At 45.0% G+C, this 18619-nt stretch overlaps 1 protein-coding gene and 1 long non-coding RNA gene across 3 annotated transcripts in view; one reads left to right on the forward strand and one right to left on the reverse strand.

Annotated features, from left to right (window-relative positions):
• LOC136835321 (uncharacterized) overlaps window positions 1-18619 on the forward strand; it is a 59672-nt gene that overhangs the window by 19393 nt on the left and 21660 nt on the right. The gene's annotated exons all lie outside the window — the stretch shown is intronic.
• Window positions 14687-18619, reverse strand: part of LOC136835320 (uncharacterized) — a 124336-nt gene continuing 120403 nt past the window's right edge. For both annotated transcript variants that reach the window (XM_067098662.1, XM_067098661.1), the window contains exons 2-5: window positions 17333-17992; window positions 16886-17044; window positions 16162-16341; window positions 14687-15340 (exon numbers count right to left, since the gene is read on the reverse strand). In XM_067098662.1, coding sequence (XP_066954763.1) covers window positions 14771-15340; window positions 16162-16341; window positions 16886-17044; window positions 17333-17992 — 1569 coding nt within the window. In that variant the 3' untranslated portion in view covers window positions 14687-14770. The remainder of the gene's footprint in view (window positions 15341-16161; window positions 16342-16885; window positions 17045-17332; window positions 17993-18619) is intronic.

Raw genomic sequence — 18619 nt, forward strand, 5'->3', positions numbered from 1 at the left:
CAATTGATAACGCTGCCTGCCCCTTCAGCATATGCAGCCTTACTGAGGTATCTACGGGAAAATTTTCCGGATTTCTTCACACCAGCAGCCCCTTCTTCATCTGCGTCTGCAGATTTGTCTAGGCTTTCAAAAGTGGCACTTTCGTCATCCTCCAGGAAGGCGTTAAGTGAAGTGGAGAATTGGTTGTTGGACAAGGGACAGCAGGGCAAGACCTCGTTTAGTATTCGGCCTTCACGTCTTTCTTGTAGAAGGTATCCGGCTTAAGCCACGGGAGAAGCTCCTTCCTTGGGAGTGGCTGCCTCCTCTCAAGGGGACTTCTCTGGGCTGATAGATGTGATGCGTAGATCCGCTTTTTCCTCTGCAGAGGTGAAGTTTTCCTCCTTAGAGATGGATCACTTATTGAAGAACCTTTTCAAGGTGTTTGAAGTCCTGAGCTTCCTGGATTGGTCTGTGGGAGCATCAGCCGGGAAGATTCAGGATTCCTCTGCCCTTTCGGATGAGTGCTCCGCTGACTGGCTGGGTGTTCTAGCTTGTGCTGATAAAGCTGTCAGAGGTGGTACCGAGGAGTTAGCTTCCCTCCATGCCAGGGGCATTCTCAAGAAGAGGGAACTCTGGGTATCCTGTATAGTACGGTATGACTTCGTCAGAAAAACAGCTCCCGTAGGATTTCACTGTCAAAATTGATTTTATTGCATATTCTGGTTCATTTGGGTGTATACTGTGGGGAAATGGAGGGGGCCAAATTTTTCAACCCCCGGATCCCCCCATGGGGGGCCATTTTTGTCCCGGGGGTCCCGTTACTCACAATATTTTCAAATCAGCTAATAATTAATCGATTTTGATGATTTTTTGATGGCTTTAGGGGTTTAAGAAGATGCTGAATCCATTTGTGACACAATTGAGTAAACTGGAAGTAAATATCATTCATTTTCAGTGTACGAGTGACCCGGACACAGTACAGAAACGGTACCGAACACGGTATGATCGACAAAGTTTGTCACAATCTTATAAACCTGGTCATGTAACACCACTTTTTCAGGGTTTTCAAGTATGACAAAGTGAATGAAGCTGTTGTTTTTCTTAACAAACCTTTAGTTTTGGGGAACAATTTTTTTTTTTTTTTAATTACCAGAATTATAAGCCATCCATACACTGTAAACAAAAGTATTTATTTTTTTCTGAATCACCAGGATTGCATTATGTAAATTATAATGAAAATGACAATTCCAGGCCAGAATAACAAACTGTTCAGCCAGAACAATTGTCAAATACTGAGCTGGAAGTGATCTGTTTAATAAACAAGTAACCTTAGGTTATTATCACATGTAAATGCTTTGATAGTATGAAAAAATGAACTAAATCACAGGAACACTGAACCTATTGTTAAGCATTAGAATCATAGCTAATGCTGTATGGCAACATGCTACCATTCACTGCTGATCACTCCACGTCATCATCCTCCTTGTCAACATTATGTCCATCATTCTTGGTGGTATTTGAACATTCGACACCATAACATTTGCAAAGTGGGATGCACGGAAGGCCGTTCTTGGGACAGCTGCATCTTCTTCTACATCCAGATCTACAGGCATACTTGGTCACTTCAAGCACAGCTTCTGGTGCAGGTAGGGTAAGGCACCTCACTGGTGCGTACTCTCCCTTTTCCAGGCTCCAGCCATTTTGATCGATTGGAGGAAGGACGGGGCAGCTGGTACAATAGGGTTTGTCACGCATGGCTGTGTAATTTGCCCGTGTTATGTGTGGCATCAAGACCGCGCGGGTCTTGATGCCACATGGAACATCTCCCATCTCTGCAGGGAGTGTCTTTGGACCGGTTGGGAAGTAGACATGACAAGCAAAGTGCTCCAATAGTTGGAGCTGCTCTGGAAGCTCGGTACCGACCAGCTCCGTTGGCAGGCATCTGTCGCCAAGCTCCCTAAAATAGTTGATCACTGCATCGTCACTAGAAAGTTGCAGACAAGCATGAACCCACTTCTTCTTTGTAATGCCCAGAAATTTCCCACCCCAGTCAGTGTCAGAAAAATTATGAAGGCCAATGAGTCCTTGACATTTGTGATGGCCAGTCACTTTTGCTCTCCACCACGTCAATCTCTGTATTTGACACCTTTGCCAGTTAAGAATTTGAGACCTGTTTGAGGGTGAGTGGCAAGACCACCGTAAGACACCAAATGGAGAAGAAGTGTAAGAACATCTGTGTCTGAGGACCACACACATATCTCTTGCCACTTACTTTTATCTATTGAAGCCATAACCTGGTGAGGTATCAAGGTGCCGGCCTCCTCGTGCGTGTGCCCCTCTTCGAAGTCGTGGCTCTTGATTTTGTTTCCGTACACTACGACCAGATTCAAGGAATGGGACAATTTTTCGAGCAAAGCTTTGGCAAACATTTCTGTTAAGCTTTGCTTTGATCTTGTGGAGGATAAGATATCCTTCAGAGGCATGGTGAGCTTCATCTCCGAGTGTATCACGTACTCTGTTGATGACACTGCTCTTTTCTGACGTGTTTTGTTCTTGAGTGACTGATCCAGATAGTTGTCGAATACAACGTGAGCCTTGCTGTAGCTGGATGCCAAAGATGCAATATGCTCGATGAATGCTGCCTGGAAATCCGATATCTTGAGCATTGTTGGAGTTTTCTTCATGCTTTGGAGTACACCCGCTGCATCAATGACCAGGATACGAGATGGATGACCTGTTATTACAGGGGATCTTGCATCCAATGGTTCGCCCATGGCTCTTTCAGTGGCATGCATCAAACTAGCCTTGTCTCCAGGGATATAGAGTGACCCATCTACAGCACAGATTGAACGTGGAACCACAGACAAATTCACTGATGGTCTCTCAAGTTTTGGAACTACTGTAGCTCCCGTCTGCTGCCTTGAACAATCAGAAACCTTCCTAGCAGCTCATGCTCTTCACGTAGCTTTATCACCTTGTCTCCCATGCCCACTTTTGTCTTCTGCTTCCAGTTAGGGAAGTTCTTCAGTTTTAATTTCTGCGATGGATCCCAAACTGAGAGTTTGGATTGGTAGTAACCTGTCTTGAATGAAAGCCTGAAACCTCTTCTGCCCCTTTTCAGCAAAGTGCAGAATATCGCCTTTTGCCTTGTTGGGAACAAGAGCTGATGATGCTATGTTTTTCAGTGGTGTTTTCATTTCCAAGGGGTTTCCAGCACAGTGCAGCTCCACTGATTCACGCAACTTCAGAGCATTTGATCGTGTTCTCGCAGCAATATTCCCTGCCAGTTGATAGAGCTCATTTTGTTTTGTCCCCTCAGATGTTGGGGTAAAACGGTTCAGGAACTGTTTTACTATTCTGGCAAGATGAGGTGTAGTTGTAACAAGACGGTCTAGAGCTGCTTCATCCTGAGTCAAACCAACCATGGCACTTCAAACCTTTGATTTCTTGCTGAAGTGTCTGGTCAGTGAACAGACATGTGAAAGGAACTTCTGATTTAGCCACGACAGAATCCCCACATTTCAGTGCTTCCCAAGTATCTGGGTCTTCTTTTTCGAGGGCATTCATCTGTGCCAAGTGAACTGGCATCAGGCGCGAATAGTCGGGCAAATCGTGCGCAAAGAAATACTTTGTGAAGTTCTCCAAGGCTGCTAGATAGCCTTCCCAGTCACCTGATCGACAGGCACTGATGAGACTTAGAAGACTTTCAACCTGTTCCAGGTATTGAATGAGGAACTGCGCTAGTTCTCCAGAGTCCTGGGCCTCATACTTCGCGCACACTTCTGAATGCAAGGACTGGATGTCCTCAAATATCTTAGTCATTTCAGGATTTCTTTCATGGAGAGCACTCTTGAAATCAGAGCATTTGACTGGCAGTGCTCCAGGTGGGATGATAGCAAACATCGCATCAAACTTCACCATCATGATGGCCAGACATGTTGTGGCGTGGTACTCGATACCACGTTTGTAAGCTTTGCCATTGCAAATTTCCCGAAGGGCTGCAGAAGTGTATATACCATTCTCGATTGCGCAGGTGTCAATGCCGCTCCCATCCACTGTTTTTCCTAGGCTGTGAAGGGCAGCAAATACGACGTGCAGTGCACCTGCATGGAGAACCCAGTTATCATTGCCAGCTGACTGTTGAATCTGGAGGGCACGGCTGTATAGATCCAGGTCCAGAGTAATGATTGTTTTCCTCTCAGGACCAACCACTACACTAGAAATTCCCTGAGTCAGTGCCAGGACAGTGTACAACGTACCATAGTCTGTAGGTGATGTTTTGTAGAGTCGAGCAATTACTTCAGTGTTGGTCAGTTTATGACGAGAAGATGACTGTGACGTCAGCAGAGATTTTGTTGCTGCCCAGGTGGGCATTACATCTAGGTTTGTCGTATGATAGTGTTTAGTTTTGATGACTAGATTTCCTGAGGGCTTTCATATTGAATGTCTGTCGTTGTCTGATCTGTCATTTGTTCGTCAGTCGTCTCTTGATCGTCTTCGTGGTGGTCTTGTGCCAGATGTCGGCATTGGCTGTCTTCACTTCGTTGTTGACCACAGGGTTGTCCCTGCTGTTTGTTCGTGGGATGATCTGCTACTTCTACTGGACAATTAGAGTTGATATTGTCCAGGTGGTTTTTAGATACAAAGTAACTTGCCAATGCCCATTTTTCAGTAAAATCTCCAAATGTCGGTTTTCGTTCGCCAATCTGGAGTTCCTCGAAGCGTATTGGCTTCTTTTTGATGACAGGTTCATTCAGGTAACAGATATACAGTGAGAGTGGCTCAAGCGACTGCAGCTTTTCTGGAAGAACAAGGGGATCGTTGACTGGAACACCGTCCTCTGCCCTCTGGTTGATGACACTAAGTGTGCCATGAAATGTGTTTTGTCCAGTGGGAGTGTCTACCAAGGGGTCAGTGTTGTCGACTGCAAACCAGATGTTCACACATTTCTTTGACAAAGTCGGGCAAGCAAAATGCACCCGTCGAAATGACTCGTTGAACGACGGCTTGCTCTAGACGCTTTTCAAAGTCAAGAATTTTCTGATAGTCACAGCCAATGTAGAGGTCAGATAAGTTACTGGACAAGACACTCTGGAGTGAATGGCAAGAGGTACACCCATTGACAGGGGAGTCTGTGCTGTCTGCTCAAAGGTGCTTCTCTTTGCCTGATATTTCACCTGACAGTCAGTTCGGGTGCTCTGAACCAGAAACTGGCATGCTACGTCACTGATTTTGTGTACCTCTTGGTTGCGGCTCTTTGACATCTTGAGGAGAACGTGCTTGCCGAAAAGAAGGCGCCCAATGAAGAACTGAAGCAGTGGAGGATTTTCAAAGTCTTCAAAGCAGTCTTTGAAAGACCATCCTCTGTATTGGAGCACTCCTCTCGCAAAATGTCAGCTATGCTCTTTAAATTTCCAATGATTTCCCCACTGTCAAGCACTGAAGACTGAATTGCCTTGCTCAGTGTTGCTTGGAGAACTACCTTTTTGGGCTCAATTTTCCGAACTGGTTTCATGACATGGATGTTCGGAAGGCGCTCGGAAATTAGGTTTTTCAGATGCTTACAGTAGTTTCCTGTGCTACTAACTTGTACTTGATATCTCTCCAAAACTGAGAGGTACTCATCATTCAGTTCAGCTGGTAGCAGAGACATCGTCACTAACAAGGGTGTTCTGAACAATGAGGAGGAACTCTTCATCACACAGGGAATGGATGACAGTCACGTCATCAACGTTTGCTCGATTACAGGTGCGCTTTGCACGCTGCAGGCAATTTTGGTGGTGGTGCTTCTCAAGTGCAGCTGCATCTCCTTTTTGGAACAAGTCGGACAGAGAAGTCCTAACAAGATCATCTTGAGTGTCTAGTTTTATGTTGAGGAAAGTGTGCCCCATGTTGTCTGAGAAGACACGATGCAGAGCTTCTGGACCTTCCTCAGAACAAGAAGCAAAGACGGAGGCCTCGGCTTTCTGGACAGTTTTGGCTCTTCTGGGTCGGGAGTCTGCGTCACTAGATGGGCGGCCAGGTCCTTGCTGAGAGCAACCAGGGCTAGCTAAACTTGTTGTCTTCGTTGTAAGTCTGTCAGTTTTGGCCTTGTTAACAGTAGATTTTCCGCACTCACTCTGATATTGAAGCTTGATCTGTTTTGTTCAAACGTTCTAAATGGTCTGTTGTGGTCTTCAGGTTGGTCTGACCTAACGCCACCCTCTCTTGACAACAGTTCAGAAGTTCTGGCAACACTGAAGGGTTGCTGACAAGTCTTCGAGTTTCAGATGCACCCTCACGGCCGACAATGCAAACGGCTTTTGTGGACATGACTCTTCAGTGTGCCACATCTTTCGTCTCGAGATACATCGCACCTGAAACCACACAAAATATTTTGTTAAGTCACAGACAAACAACTCGCATGCCGTAACTCTGAAACGAAAGGTTTGCTGAGAAAAACAACAGTTTCATTTGCCCTGAAAACCGTGAAAAAGAGGTGTTACATGACCAGGTTTGTTAAATTGTGACAAACTTCGTCGATCGTACCGTGTTCGGTAACGTTTCTGTACCTTGTTCCGATCACTTGTATGCTGAAAATGAATGATATTTACTTCCAATCTACTTAATTGTGTCACAGATGGATTCAGCATCTTCAAAAACCCCTAAAGCCGTCCAAAAATCATCAAAATCGATTAATTATTAGCTGATTAGAAAATGATGTGAGTACCGGGACCCCCTCCCACCCCCCAGACAAAAAGCCGGGGGTCGAAAAATTTGGCTCCCTCCACTTTCCCACAGTATGCCTGCAAATGAACCAGAATATGTAATAAAATCAATTTTGACAGCGAAACCCTACGGGAGCGCAAGTCATACCACTATTACTTTGAAGGGCGTGATGTCCTCTCATAAGTCAGCCCTTCTCTTCTCCCCTCTTGATAAGCGACACCTATTTCCGCATAACAGCCTACTGTATATAAAAAGTTGATGCAGGACTTATTAACCCAATCGACTAGATGTCCCAGGGAATGGACTTCTTTCAACGCCAAGACAAGTTCACCTCTTCAACTTCGGCCCTTTCGAGGCAACAGACAGGTCACAGTCAAGACCGTGAGCGTCAGTCCGCTTCCACTCATGAGCCATCAAGAGATCTTCCTCGAAGCCTGCCGCTCGTGAGTGACGTAGCAATCCTCCATGCTCCCGTGGTGCCAGACTCCATCTCTTGTGGGAGGAAATGGAGTTTGAGAGGAGCAGAGGAGTGGGTAGTGAGAGTTTTGAAGGAAGGTTACGCAATTCCCTTCAAAGAGAGGCCTCCTTTAACGAGCACTCCCGTCGTATTGACGGCGTACTCCGAAGGATCAGAGAGGTTTCAGCCCTCTCAGAGGAAGTGTCGTCCTTTATCAAGAAAGGAGCAATAGAGGTAGTCCAGGATATCACGTCAAAGGGGTTCTACAACAGACTGTTTGTGGTCCCCAAGGATGGAGACCGGTCCTCGACGTGAGTGCTCTGAATTTCTTCATAGTAAAAGTGAAATTCCATATGGAGACAGCACAATCTGTCTTAGCATCCATCCATCAGGGAGACTGGATGGTATCTCTTGACATGCAGGATGCGTACTTCCACATCCCCACTCATCAAGGCTCCAGCAAGTACCTCAGGTTTGTGTTCAAGAATCAGGTCTTTCAATTTCGAGCTCTCTGCTTTGGCCTGTCAACAGCCCCACAAGCATTCACTCTCGTTCTCGCTCCCCCAGCAAAGTGGCTCCATTTAGAGGGCATCAAGATATCACTCTGTCTGGACGGTTCGCTGCTTCATTCTCCCAGGAGGGATCATTGCATGGAGGACCTTCAGAGGACACTTTTACTGGCTCAAGATCTGGGTTTACTGTTGAACCTATGGAAATCCCAGCTGATCCCATCTCAGAGAATTCTCTATTTGGGGATGACGATCGATGCTCAAATTTTTCGGGCTTTTCCCTCCCCCAAAAGAGTACAGGACTGTTTACGGAAAGTCGACCTTTTCTTTCCCTCCAGTTGTGCTCAGCCACACAGTGGATGAGTGTGCTGGGCACTCTGGCTTCCATGGACCTGTTTGTAAAGTTAGGGAGGTTGCACTTGAGAGCCCTGCAACTTTTCCTAAGGGCCAACAGGAATCAGAAAATTCATCAAGACTTGTGGAATTTTATGATAACGCAAGAGGTCAAGGAGGACCTGCGTCGGAGGAACTCCACAGAAAGGTTGATGGAAGGAAAGTCTCTTCGGACAGTGAGCCCCTACCTCAGTTACTTCTCTGACGTGTCGGATCTCGGCTGGGGAGCGCTCCTAGGAAGCAAAGAAGTTTCCAGGATATGGTACCAAGAAGAGTGAGGGTTGCACATCAGTCTAAAGGAACTAAAAGCAATTCAGTTGGGTGTGCAGCATTTCTCTGGGGTAGTCTGCAGGAAGACAGTTACGGTCCATGCAGACAATACCACGGCATTAGCCTACATCAGACTTCAAAGGGGGACTCATTCGTTCTCTCTTTGTGAGACAGCAAAGGCTCTGCTTCTGTGGGCAGATCAGACAAAATCAAGTTAGTAACAGGCTTTATTCAGGGGAAGTCCAGTGTCATGGCGGACGAACTGAGCCGTTTGAATCAGATCCTACCGATGGGGTGGTCCCTGGACCGTTGGGTTTGTGCCGACCTATGGAAACTGTTGGGGAACCAACCCTGGATTAATTTGCAACATCCAGGAACCATTGTCTTCCTCTGTTTTGCGCCCTGTTTCCAGATCCGCTTGTGTGGGCAACGGATGCCATGATTCAGGATTGGTCCAATCTGGACCTCTGCGCATTCCCTCAGTTTGGGATGATAAGGGAAGTCTTGAACAAATTTCAGATTCATCAAAACATACGAATGACCCTAATAGCTCCATTTGGGCCTCAGAAAGAATGGTTGACAGAACTTCTAGATCTCCTTGCAGACTTTCCAAGGCTCCTTCCATTGATTCCAAGTCCGCTCAGGAAATCCCTTGCCAGAGGTTTCATCTAGATCCATCCACTCTGGCCCTGACAGGATTTCGACTCATCAAATTGGTCAGATCGAAAGGATTCTCAAGAAGCGTGGCGGAAGCTATCGCTAAATGTAGCCGCAAATCCTCCAGCAGAGTCTGCCAAGCAAAGTGGACAGCTTTAGACTCTGGTGCAGAAGACATAGTGTTGCCTTCTATAGAACAAATAAATTTTCTTCGCTATTTTAGAGCCAACAGAGGTTTATCTACTTTGACTATAAAAAGGGTATAGGTCAATGCTTACACTGAGAGATCTTTCCAGGAAGACTATTTTTCTTGTAGGATTAGCTACAGTAAAGAGAGAGAGTGAGCTACACTTGATGGACAGAAGAATGGGATTCTCCCAGGGGGATGCAGATCTCTCACCCTGGGTTTTATGGCTGAGAACGAGAATCCATCACAACCATGGCCTCGTTCTTTTACCATTAAGAGTTTGGCGGACTTGATAGGCTCAGAAGGAGAAGAAAGAACTCTTTGCCCTGTGAGAGCTCTCAGATGTCATCTCCAAAGGACTGAAAATATCAGAGGACCGTCAAGTCATTTGTGGTGTTCAGTAAGAAATCCATCTGCTAAGGGATTCCGAGTTGATGAAACAGTTTTTCGGCAACACCTTTTTATCAAAGCATCGGATAAAGGTGAAAGTTAGCAAGTGTCTATTTAGTACCCAAGTTCAATAGTTTTGATACTTATAGAGTAAAATGAAGTCGCTGATGCTGGAACCGAGAAAATCACAGACAAGGATCCTAAAACCATTCGTGACGTGGACATATGACGTCGTGAGGTTCTGCCCATCCACCAGGTAGCCAGGCAGTGAGAATGGATATACTTATAGTGTAGGCTTCAACAAATTCGATAATGGCCAGCAAGATATGGAATTGTCCCCGTGGTTGCAAGACTGCACATGTGCTATGGCTTGCCACTTTGCATACAAGCAAGAAGATCCTGACAAGATTTACTGTTGCGTGAATAGTTAATTATTTCTGTAGTGGGTAACAGTTACTTGGCAACATTCATCTCTTGCCGCAGCAAATAGAAGGCTGTAGTGTCAAAACCTGACGTAAAACAAAACCGATTGTCTTTTTGCATTCCGTCCTGAATAGCTGTAGATCTAACAGATGAGCTGTAGAGTGGTTCATTATGTGGATGAATTACATACATTGATATTAGGTTTGATAACCTTATGTTCATTTAGTGGAAGTTACCCCGGTAAAAATTACCGAGGGTCAGAAAAACACAACCAGCTCCTTCGTGTGTGTGTACTTCTGAAGCACGCTTACACTGCGATACAAAGTCACGGGGCAATCTGCTTATCTCAAAGAAAACGATCCCCATAGCAGACTGCGTTAAACAAATTACAGTGAACTTTTATTAGGATGCAATCAATTTTAAAAACTGAATTATTTGTAAAGTAGAAACAATACAAATATCAAGAAAACGGAAGAATTCCAAGCCAACAGCTTAGTCCTAACAACTGCTGTGGATGTTGCGATGAAAACTCCACAGAATAATAATAATAATAATAACAATAATAAAATGATCGAGAACGATAATGTAATCATGGGAACGACGACAAATCCTGCTCGCCATCATTGATATCGCTGAAGCCTAGGATAGTGAATTATGTCATCGGCAAGTGGGCAGTTTTCCCCACATGTAAACTGTCTTCACTGTGGGTGGAGCCTCATGACATCGTAGTTAACGTCACTATTGGGTTCAAAACCCTTAGTTGCGATTTTGATGGCTCTGGCTTAGGAAACTTCCTTTTACTCTGATAAGTACCAGAGCTATTGAACTTGGGTAGTAAATAATGCTTGCAAAAATGAGGTAGGGTTATAAAATATACACTTGCCAACTTTCACCGTTATCCGATGCTTTGATAAAAAGGTGTTGCCAAAAAGCCGTGTTTCATCAGCTCTGAATCCCTTAGTAGGCCACTTTTGAGGAACGCCCCTCGTTCTTCTTAAGGGACCTTATTTTAGAGGCGCATTCCCAGATTGGGGAAAGAAGTGTTGCCTGTTCTAAAAGAGCTCATGATGTTAGAAGTGCAAGTCAGTGTTCGCGATGCATTATTTGCGGGACGTTGAAACGGTCTATGAGAACTGCAGTACATTAGGTCCTTTGTCTGTGGCTGGCAAAGCCTTGGATGAGGAAGCATAGGATGCTATCCTTCCATCCTGTGTCTTCGCCTTGAATTGTAGTGTGAGTTTTTTTTAAGGGAAGCCTGGAGGGCACTATGTACCTGGAGTGCCCACCATTTTTTTTAGAAAAAGGTGGGTTGTGGTTGCATTGTTTTTTATGTGGTGTAGGGGACAGAGTTTTTCTGGTCTTTTATTGTTTTTTGGTACTGTGCCCTGGGCAGGGGCATTATTGTTGCTTTGTCGGTCTTCGGGGTACTTCCTTGCCGCAAAACTCCTATTAATACTCGTCAGTGTTCGGGCTACTCTTCCACCGTGAAGTTCCCACTTTAGTAGAGGCGATCCTGGTTATACCGCCACAACCGCTACAAGGTCGAGATGAGCGCCAACCAGCGGCAGTATCCACCTGCAGCAGTATCCACCTGCAGCAGTATCCACCTGCAGCAGTTCTCTCACCAGGGAAGGAACAACAAAAATTATGTTACTAATACTAGCCTACTTTCTAGTCTCAAAGTCATTAACCATTTAATGTTTTGGGTTACTAGATGTCCATGAATCCCCTTCACCTTCAATGTGGGTTCAGCTAAGTATTTACTGGGTAAGTTACTTAAATTAAAAAGATGATTTTATTATGAAATAATTTTATATATCATACCCAGTAATTATGGATGGAGCCCGCCCTCCTCCCCGCGCATGGACATTTATGCAGAAACAATTTGAGTGTCTCGGCCGAGTTGTTCCTCTCTCACCCCTGAAAGTGGGTGGGGCTAGTCACCTACACGGAACAAGAGAGTCGCTACTGCGAATTTCAAAACTTAAGCTGCCGTGCAAGTAGAAACTATAGCTAAGTAATTACCGGGCAAGTATATATAAAACCTTATCATAAAAACGTCATCTTGTTAAACATACCAAATTGCAGCCCTCTAGCCTCGGTAGTTTTTTTTTCTAAGGTTAAATTTAGCCATGATTGTGCATCTGGCAACGCTATAGGTGCCAGGCACAACACAGGCCACCACCTGACTGTGGCAGAAAGTTCCATGGGCCACGGCTGAGAGTTTCATGCAGCGTTACATGCTGTGCAGAAAACTCAACTGTGCCGAAAGAACTTCTGTGCATATATACTTGTTTATATATGTATGTATTTGGATGATGAAGCTGTTATTGCGTTTATTGTTTCACCTGCAAAGGCTTGATTCGAGATGGAGCCTCATGAATTGCATACAGCTTATACCTTTCATTCCTTTTATTGTACCTCCATTCGTATTCTCGTTCTTCCATCTTACTTACTTTCCTCAGCTTTCTCCTGACAGTTGTTTTGCAGTGCAACGGCCAAAGGCTTTCCTCCTGTTGTGCCTTTCAAACCTTTTCGTTCCTGTTTCCATTTCAACGCTGAATGACCTCGTAGGGCCTAGCGCTTGGCCTTTTTGGCCCGAATTCTATGCTCCATTCCATTCGTAGGGATTAGTGTGAAGAGCGCCTTCCCCACTCCTATTTGGTGTTCCCGTTTCCTCTTTAAGAATGCGTTTACTATTGCAATGTCGAGTGCCACAGCAAAGTCCACTACACTCTCCTCCTGGGTTGCGCTCCCCACTTCCGCGGCCCCCATGCACCCGACCAGTCGCCTCATTTTCACATCCGACACGGCCATTCCAATCCGCCCCCACTGTCGCCCTCTCGTGTTCTTCCACTTCTTGCATTACTCCATCCATGTCTCGCCAGAAACTTCCCTTCTCTTCTGTGCAACCAACTTGTGGTGCGCCTGCACTTGTAATGTTCAGAATCTCTCCTCCGTAACACGTCTTCAGTCTGACGATACGGTCGTTCTTTCTTTGCACTCCTGTCACTGTATTCTCCAGTTCACCAGACAGCACTATGCCAACTTCATTTCTGCCTTGTTTATTTGCTCCACTACAGTACAGCCTATATCCATCACCCAATTCTTTAGCTTTCTTTCCTTTCCGTCGCGTTTCTTGCGCACACAAAACATCTGCTTCCAACATCAAGCTGACATACTCTAAGTCCAGTGTGAGCTCGCTTCTTTAGCTGCACCCGCTCCTGATGCAGCAGCCCTCGCCTTCTCACAGAGTTCGGGCGGTGTCTCTGTGCGTCGGTTTACGGAGGACGCCCTAGCGTGACCTCTTTCCATGTTTCGGCTCATTCCAGGTTGTGGCACCGATTTTTACGGCCGGATGCCCTTCCTGACACCAACCCTCCCTATTTATCCGGGCTTGGGACCGGCGCCCATGAGGGTGGCTAGGTTGCTAACATCACTATGTTTGGTGGTCTTTCTATGTACCTCCTCCCCTTGTTGTGGCACTTTTGAAATGCCTTTCCAGGGAGAACAAATCCGTGGTGTTTCTGTGGCTGCCTTCCGTAGTGGTCTAGTGCTCCGAGTAGACCTCAAGAGCGACTAATAAATGAAACACTCACAAAAACAGAAAAGATCTGGAATCTAAAGATTATCCCTAGGCCTAGCATACGGACTCCCCCAAGGGGGGGGGGCCCAGTTTTAGCTTCACTGAAACCGAGATAATTAGAGAAATAAAGAGCTGTAGATCTATCTGATAATAATGATTTTATTATCATCATATAATTAGTTTGAAAATATGAGTAAATTAACGTAAAATTCATTAAATATGGCCGTTTTCCTTTCCCGAGGCTTCAAGCTCTGAGCCTAATTCGAGCCATGGTTCAGTTCGATAATTCACGATATTTACGTAATTCAGACTATTTTACCGATTTGGATCGATTTATGAGACTAATTAGCGTTAAACAGGCTGAAAATATATACCAGTAAATGTAAAATTAAGTATGGCCGTTTTTGCCCTGAAGGTGACTTCAATTCCAGACATCTTTGTGTCCGGCGTCATTCCAGACACTCCAGCTGCTCAGCTTCATGTCACAGCCGTCTGGGAATCCAAAGATTCGCATTCCAGAATCTAATTCCAGTCCCCAATATGGCCCCAGAATGTGGACCATTCAGAGACAGCATTTGGTTCTCTCTCTCTCTCTCTCTCTCTCTCTCTCTCTCTCTCTCTCTCTCTGATGAATGGTTCTCCTCTCATGTTATTGTAGAAGAAGAAGAAGCAATGGCTGAGTGGTGCTGCTGCACATGGCTCACTTTGCTAGGCCCAGGAACCATCACTCCCTGCCTGCCGCCCACCACTCCGCCCACATGTGAATGAGTAGCGCCAGTGTCAGTCTGCTGTGTGATGGGTGGTGACCAGAGAAAAAGGTCAAGGTCAAGGAAATAATGACTTTTAGTGTCTGGTCTGTTTTTAACTTTGATAAAACCATTCTTTCTTTGGGAGGGCTGTTCAGCTCCTCCAACAGTTGTTCTTGTAAGACAGTAGTTTGTATTTTGGGATAAAGCATCAGTGTAAACAGTCCTTCAGAGGAGACTCAAAGCACACAGAGAGAGAGAGAGAGAGAGAGAGAGAGAGAAAATATCAGGAATGATAAAATATAAGGAAATGATAATAATAATAATAATAATAATATATAATAATAATAATAGTAAAGGGAGACAAATGAAACACTGAAGTGAATCACAACATCTTTATTAGAGAAAGATTCTCAGAGTTGAAACCAGAGTGGAAACTGACTACTTCGTCTGGAGGGGAGACGCTCACAGGATGAGGCCGCACTCCCCCACCCTCACCCTTTTGATGTCTCGACCTGGATGCTTCAGGATGGTGGTGTGGAGGACATCGAGTCCGTCCTCCACCATCCCGAAGCTATATCCAGATAGACAACTGGGATGATCTCTGGTGGAGATCCAGAACACTGAAGCGTGTTCATATGAGATGTTTCCCCTCACTTCTCCTGCCTTCACTGTTGATGTACAGAACAATCTCTTCCTCTCCCTCTCCCAATCCTCCTTCGATGCCAACACTGCGCAAGTTGATGTGCCGCCGCCGCCTCCTCCTCCTCCTCCTCCTCCGTGGGACAAATAATGTCCCATGGAGACACTTTGAGCTCCAGAAATATAATTATTCACACATGAGAGGTGAGAGTGGGCATAAGAGGGCCCCATCCCCCCCGCACACATGTGCAGGAAGTTGAGACCCAGGAGGCCATTCTCTTTGATCCTGATGATGACCCTCCCCAGGGGGGTGGATTCATACACCAGATCCAGGAATGCCCTTGGGGGGGAAGAAGGAGGAGGAAGAGGAGGCCATTGCATCAAGGGCTCGAGCTGTCAAGGGAAAGGAGGATAATAATAATAATAATAAATAAAAGTCAAATAACAAAGAAATAAAGTAAAAAAAAAAAAAAAAAGTCTGTTGTGGATGAAACCCCTGAGCAGGAAACTTCCACAATATTATTATCATTAGCTCTTTGTCATCCTCCTCCTCCTACACCAAAGGCTCATCAGTAATGCAACTAAACCCTTACAAACACTGCACCACTTAACTCTCATCTGTCTTGAGTTTCTTCTTCTTCTTCTTCACCACTCTTTTCACAAAGCCCGTCATCCTCCTCCATTCTCTCCACATGACTGAACCATCTCAGAACACAGTGATCCATCCATACTACTCAGACAATTCAGCTCTACAGCTTCCTTCCTTCTCTTTCATTCATATTCAGCATTAACACTTCACTTCCATAAAGGAGAGTTGGCTCAACAGTACCTTGATACTATCCCAACATCCATCTACTCTCAACTTTCAAACACTTCTAGATTCTCTCATCAGTTCCTGCAGTTTCTCTTCACTGTCCCTCATCATCGGTACTGCATCATCTGTAGACATGAGTTATTCCTCACAATCTTTTCAAGAACAATTTTTTATCACAGTTGTGCACCAACATCATTCTCTCTCTCTCTCTCTCTCTCTCTCTCTCTCTCTCTCTCTCTCTCTCTCTCTCTCTCTCTTGAAACAAATCAGCTGTTGTTATTCCTCCCTTACCCTCTGCACCACATAATCCATGCACATCAGTGAACTTGGACAATGATTCCTAAAGGATTGTGAGAGACAGAAAGGAATCCTACTCATATCCTCACAGGAATAAGCTTACCTCTATGACAAAGCATCTTGGTGGGAGAACGCCCTCCTGAACATGAGTGAAAGAGGCTTGGTCGTTGGACACCATCTTGACTGGAGCCACCCTCAGAGTCCCTTCGTAGCTCGTCACGGCGAAGACCTCTTTTGGGGCATCCCTTCTCAAGCAAACGTGAAGAATTCGGAGGTCAGTTACCTGAGGAAAGGTTCACAGATTGAAAATCTCATAGCCAGTTAAAGTTAGAAGGTATTTTGTTTAACTGGAAAGATATTTCAGTTTGATTTAAAGTTAATTGTCTGAAAGGGCGTACATTTTGTTCATTCTGATATTTTAAAATAAAAACCACATGTTTTTGAAAACCAAGGCAACCTATTCTATGCATCAGCATGACCCCCCAGGACACCCCACAGAAGAAGATAAGTCCCCCTTCCCCCCCCACCATCTGATGACGAACCAGGGCCACTGAGAGCACCCGTGCGTTTCTGCAACAAATAATGGGACGAAGGGAACCTATCTGTGTCCTGACCATGAATCTTGGGGCCACAGGAGAAGCCAATACTCTGCCAGTTCTCTGAAAGGGTCACAGAACTTGAGAGGGTTCGAAGTTCACTTACTCAAAGGGCTGAAGCACCTCACTTGTCCAGGTTTCTGCCAAATCAGGAATCATATTTGAATAAGAGGAAGGAACTTGCTGATGAATCACTCCCCAACACCATAAAGAAAAGATCCTTGAACTTACCGTAATCTTCACGACAGTGTCTCTCTCCCCTTCTGGTTCTGGCTCTCCTTCCTCTCGTTCTTCCTCTCGTTCTTCCTCTCGTTCTTGCTGTTCTTCCTCAGTCATTCTTTCTACGACTTTCAACGCATTTTCCAGATTGGTTTTCACCTCGAGAGTGTCCTGGAAGACAAATCCAAGAAGACGTATTATGAAGAGTATCTTGCAATTTGGACAAAGAGATTACAGAGATTACTCTGATTAATGGGACTCTCAAAATGGCTGAAATCATAAATATCATGAGGCCAGAAGCATCCCTTGAATCGAAAAGCTTTTTAAATCAAACAGAACTTTTATTTTAAATTAATTGATAAGGACAGACTTTTCTAGAGAGAGAGAGAGAGAGAGAGAGAGAGAGAGAGAGAGAGAGAGAGAGAGAGAGAGAGAGAGAGAGAGAGAGAGCAAACTCACCTGCTTCATGTTGCCTTTATTCTCCTGAAGAAGTTGCTTAATTTCATTGGCTGTCTCATCAACTTCCTGAAGAACCTTCTCGGCCTCGTCCATGGGACTTGCAGCAGAAGCAAAGTCAGTTGCTGCTTCCAGCTTGTCTTCTGAGTCTTTCATTTGTCGTCCCTTTCCTTTCAGAATGTCCAACTTGTCCATCAGCAATTTGTTATCTCGGGCAATAGTTTCTCGACAGGAAAGCATCTTGCCTACCAGCGCTTGCATAAATCCTTCCAGTACTCCGCTCATCTTTTTGTTGCTTTCAATGCGGTCATTAACTTCAACTTCTGTTTCCTCGCAAACAGCTATGCCTTTTCCAATAACACACTCCCTGAAATCCTGAATGGTCTTCAGAAAGGGTCTCTTTGGTCTTGTGGATGTAATTTTAGATCCTTCATTCTTGGATGGAAGTTGCTTTGCAGCGTCAAGGAGGTCTCTGTTAATCGTGAGGTCTTCAGCTGAATTGGCTGTGAATGTAAGCCTGCACAAGGGGCAGGCTTGCTTTTGGGTCGAGGTGAGCCCATCGATGCAAGGGCCACAGAACGAGTGGGAACAAGGGAGGATCCTCGGGCAGTGGTCTTCACTGAACACATTATAGCAAATCTTACACTCCAGGGGATTGGATGTCTGGAAAGGACAAAAAAAAAAAAATAAAATAAAATAAAAATCAGTAACCCCTTCAGACACAAGTTTGATTTTCCAAAACATTATCTTTCTTGCTAAAAAAATAATGCCCCTACAGCTATCCCTGGTATCAAGCACTCAAAGGTCTGACCCACAGGATCTGAAACTGCTTACCCTAACCTAGTGTTATCCAAAGTACAGCATTTCCAGTGATGGAAACGACGACAGAAGAATAAAATCGAAATCTTTTGGAATCCCAATAATTCACTAATGAGCATTTTGAGTTTTTCAGAGGACTTCATTCATTTGCCCTTCAGAATGGTCACATTTCTTATAGCTAAATCTGCCTCTGAGAAATTAGACAATTTGTTTGTACCCATTTTTATTCCTGATGTGATTTTGAGGAATTTGACGTCACCATTTCTGACAAAACGTCTGATTAATCCATGACATTGCAACACCTTTACATCGAACTATCACAAGCGACCACAGTGGGAAACCATTGTGAAACACAGGGACGCACAGTAACCTAACCTAACCTAGGGTGCCAGGTCCCAGGTGGAGAGGGTTGGGGGTTTTACACCTATCCAACTGCCACCCAAACTGACCCTACAGAAATGGTTCCCATTG

The sequence above is a fragment of the Macrobrachium rosenbergii genome, chromosome 55, assembly GCF_040412425.1.
Source record: "Macrobrachium rosenbergii isolate ZJJX-2024 chromosome 55, ASM4041242v1, whole genome shotgun sequence".
NCBI classification, from domain to species: Eukaryota; Metazoa; Arthropoda; class Malacostraca; order Decapoda; family Palaemonidae; genus Macrobrachium; species Macrobrachium rosenbergii.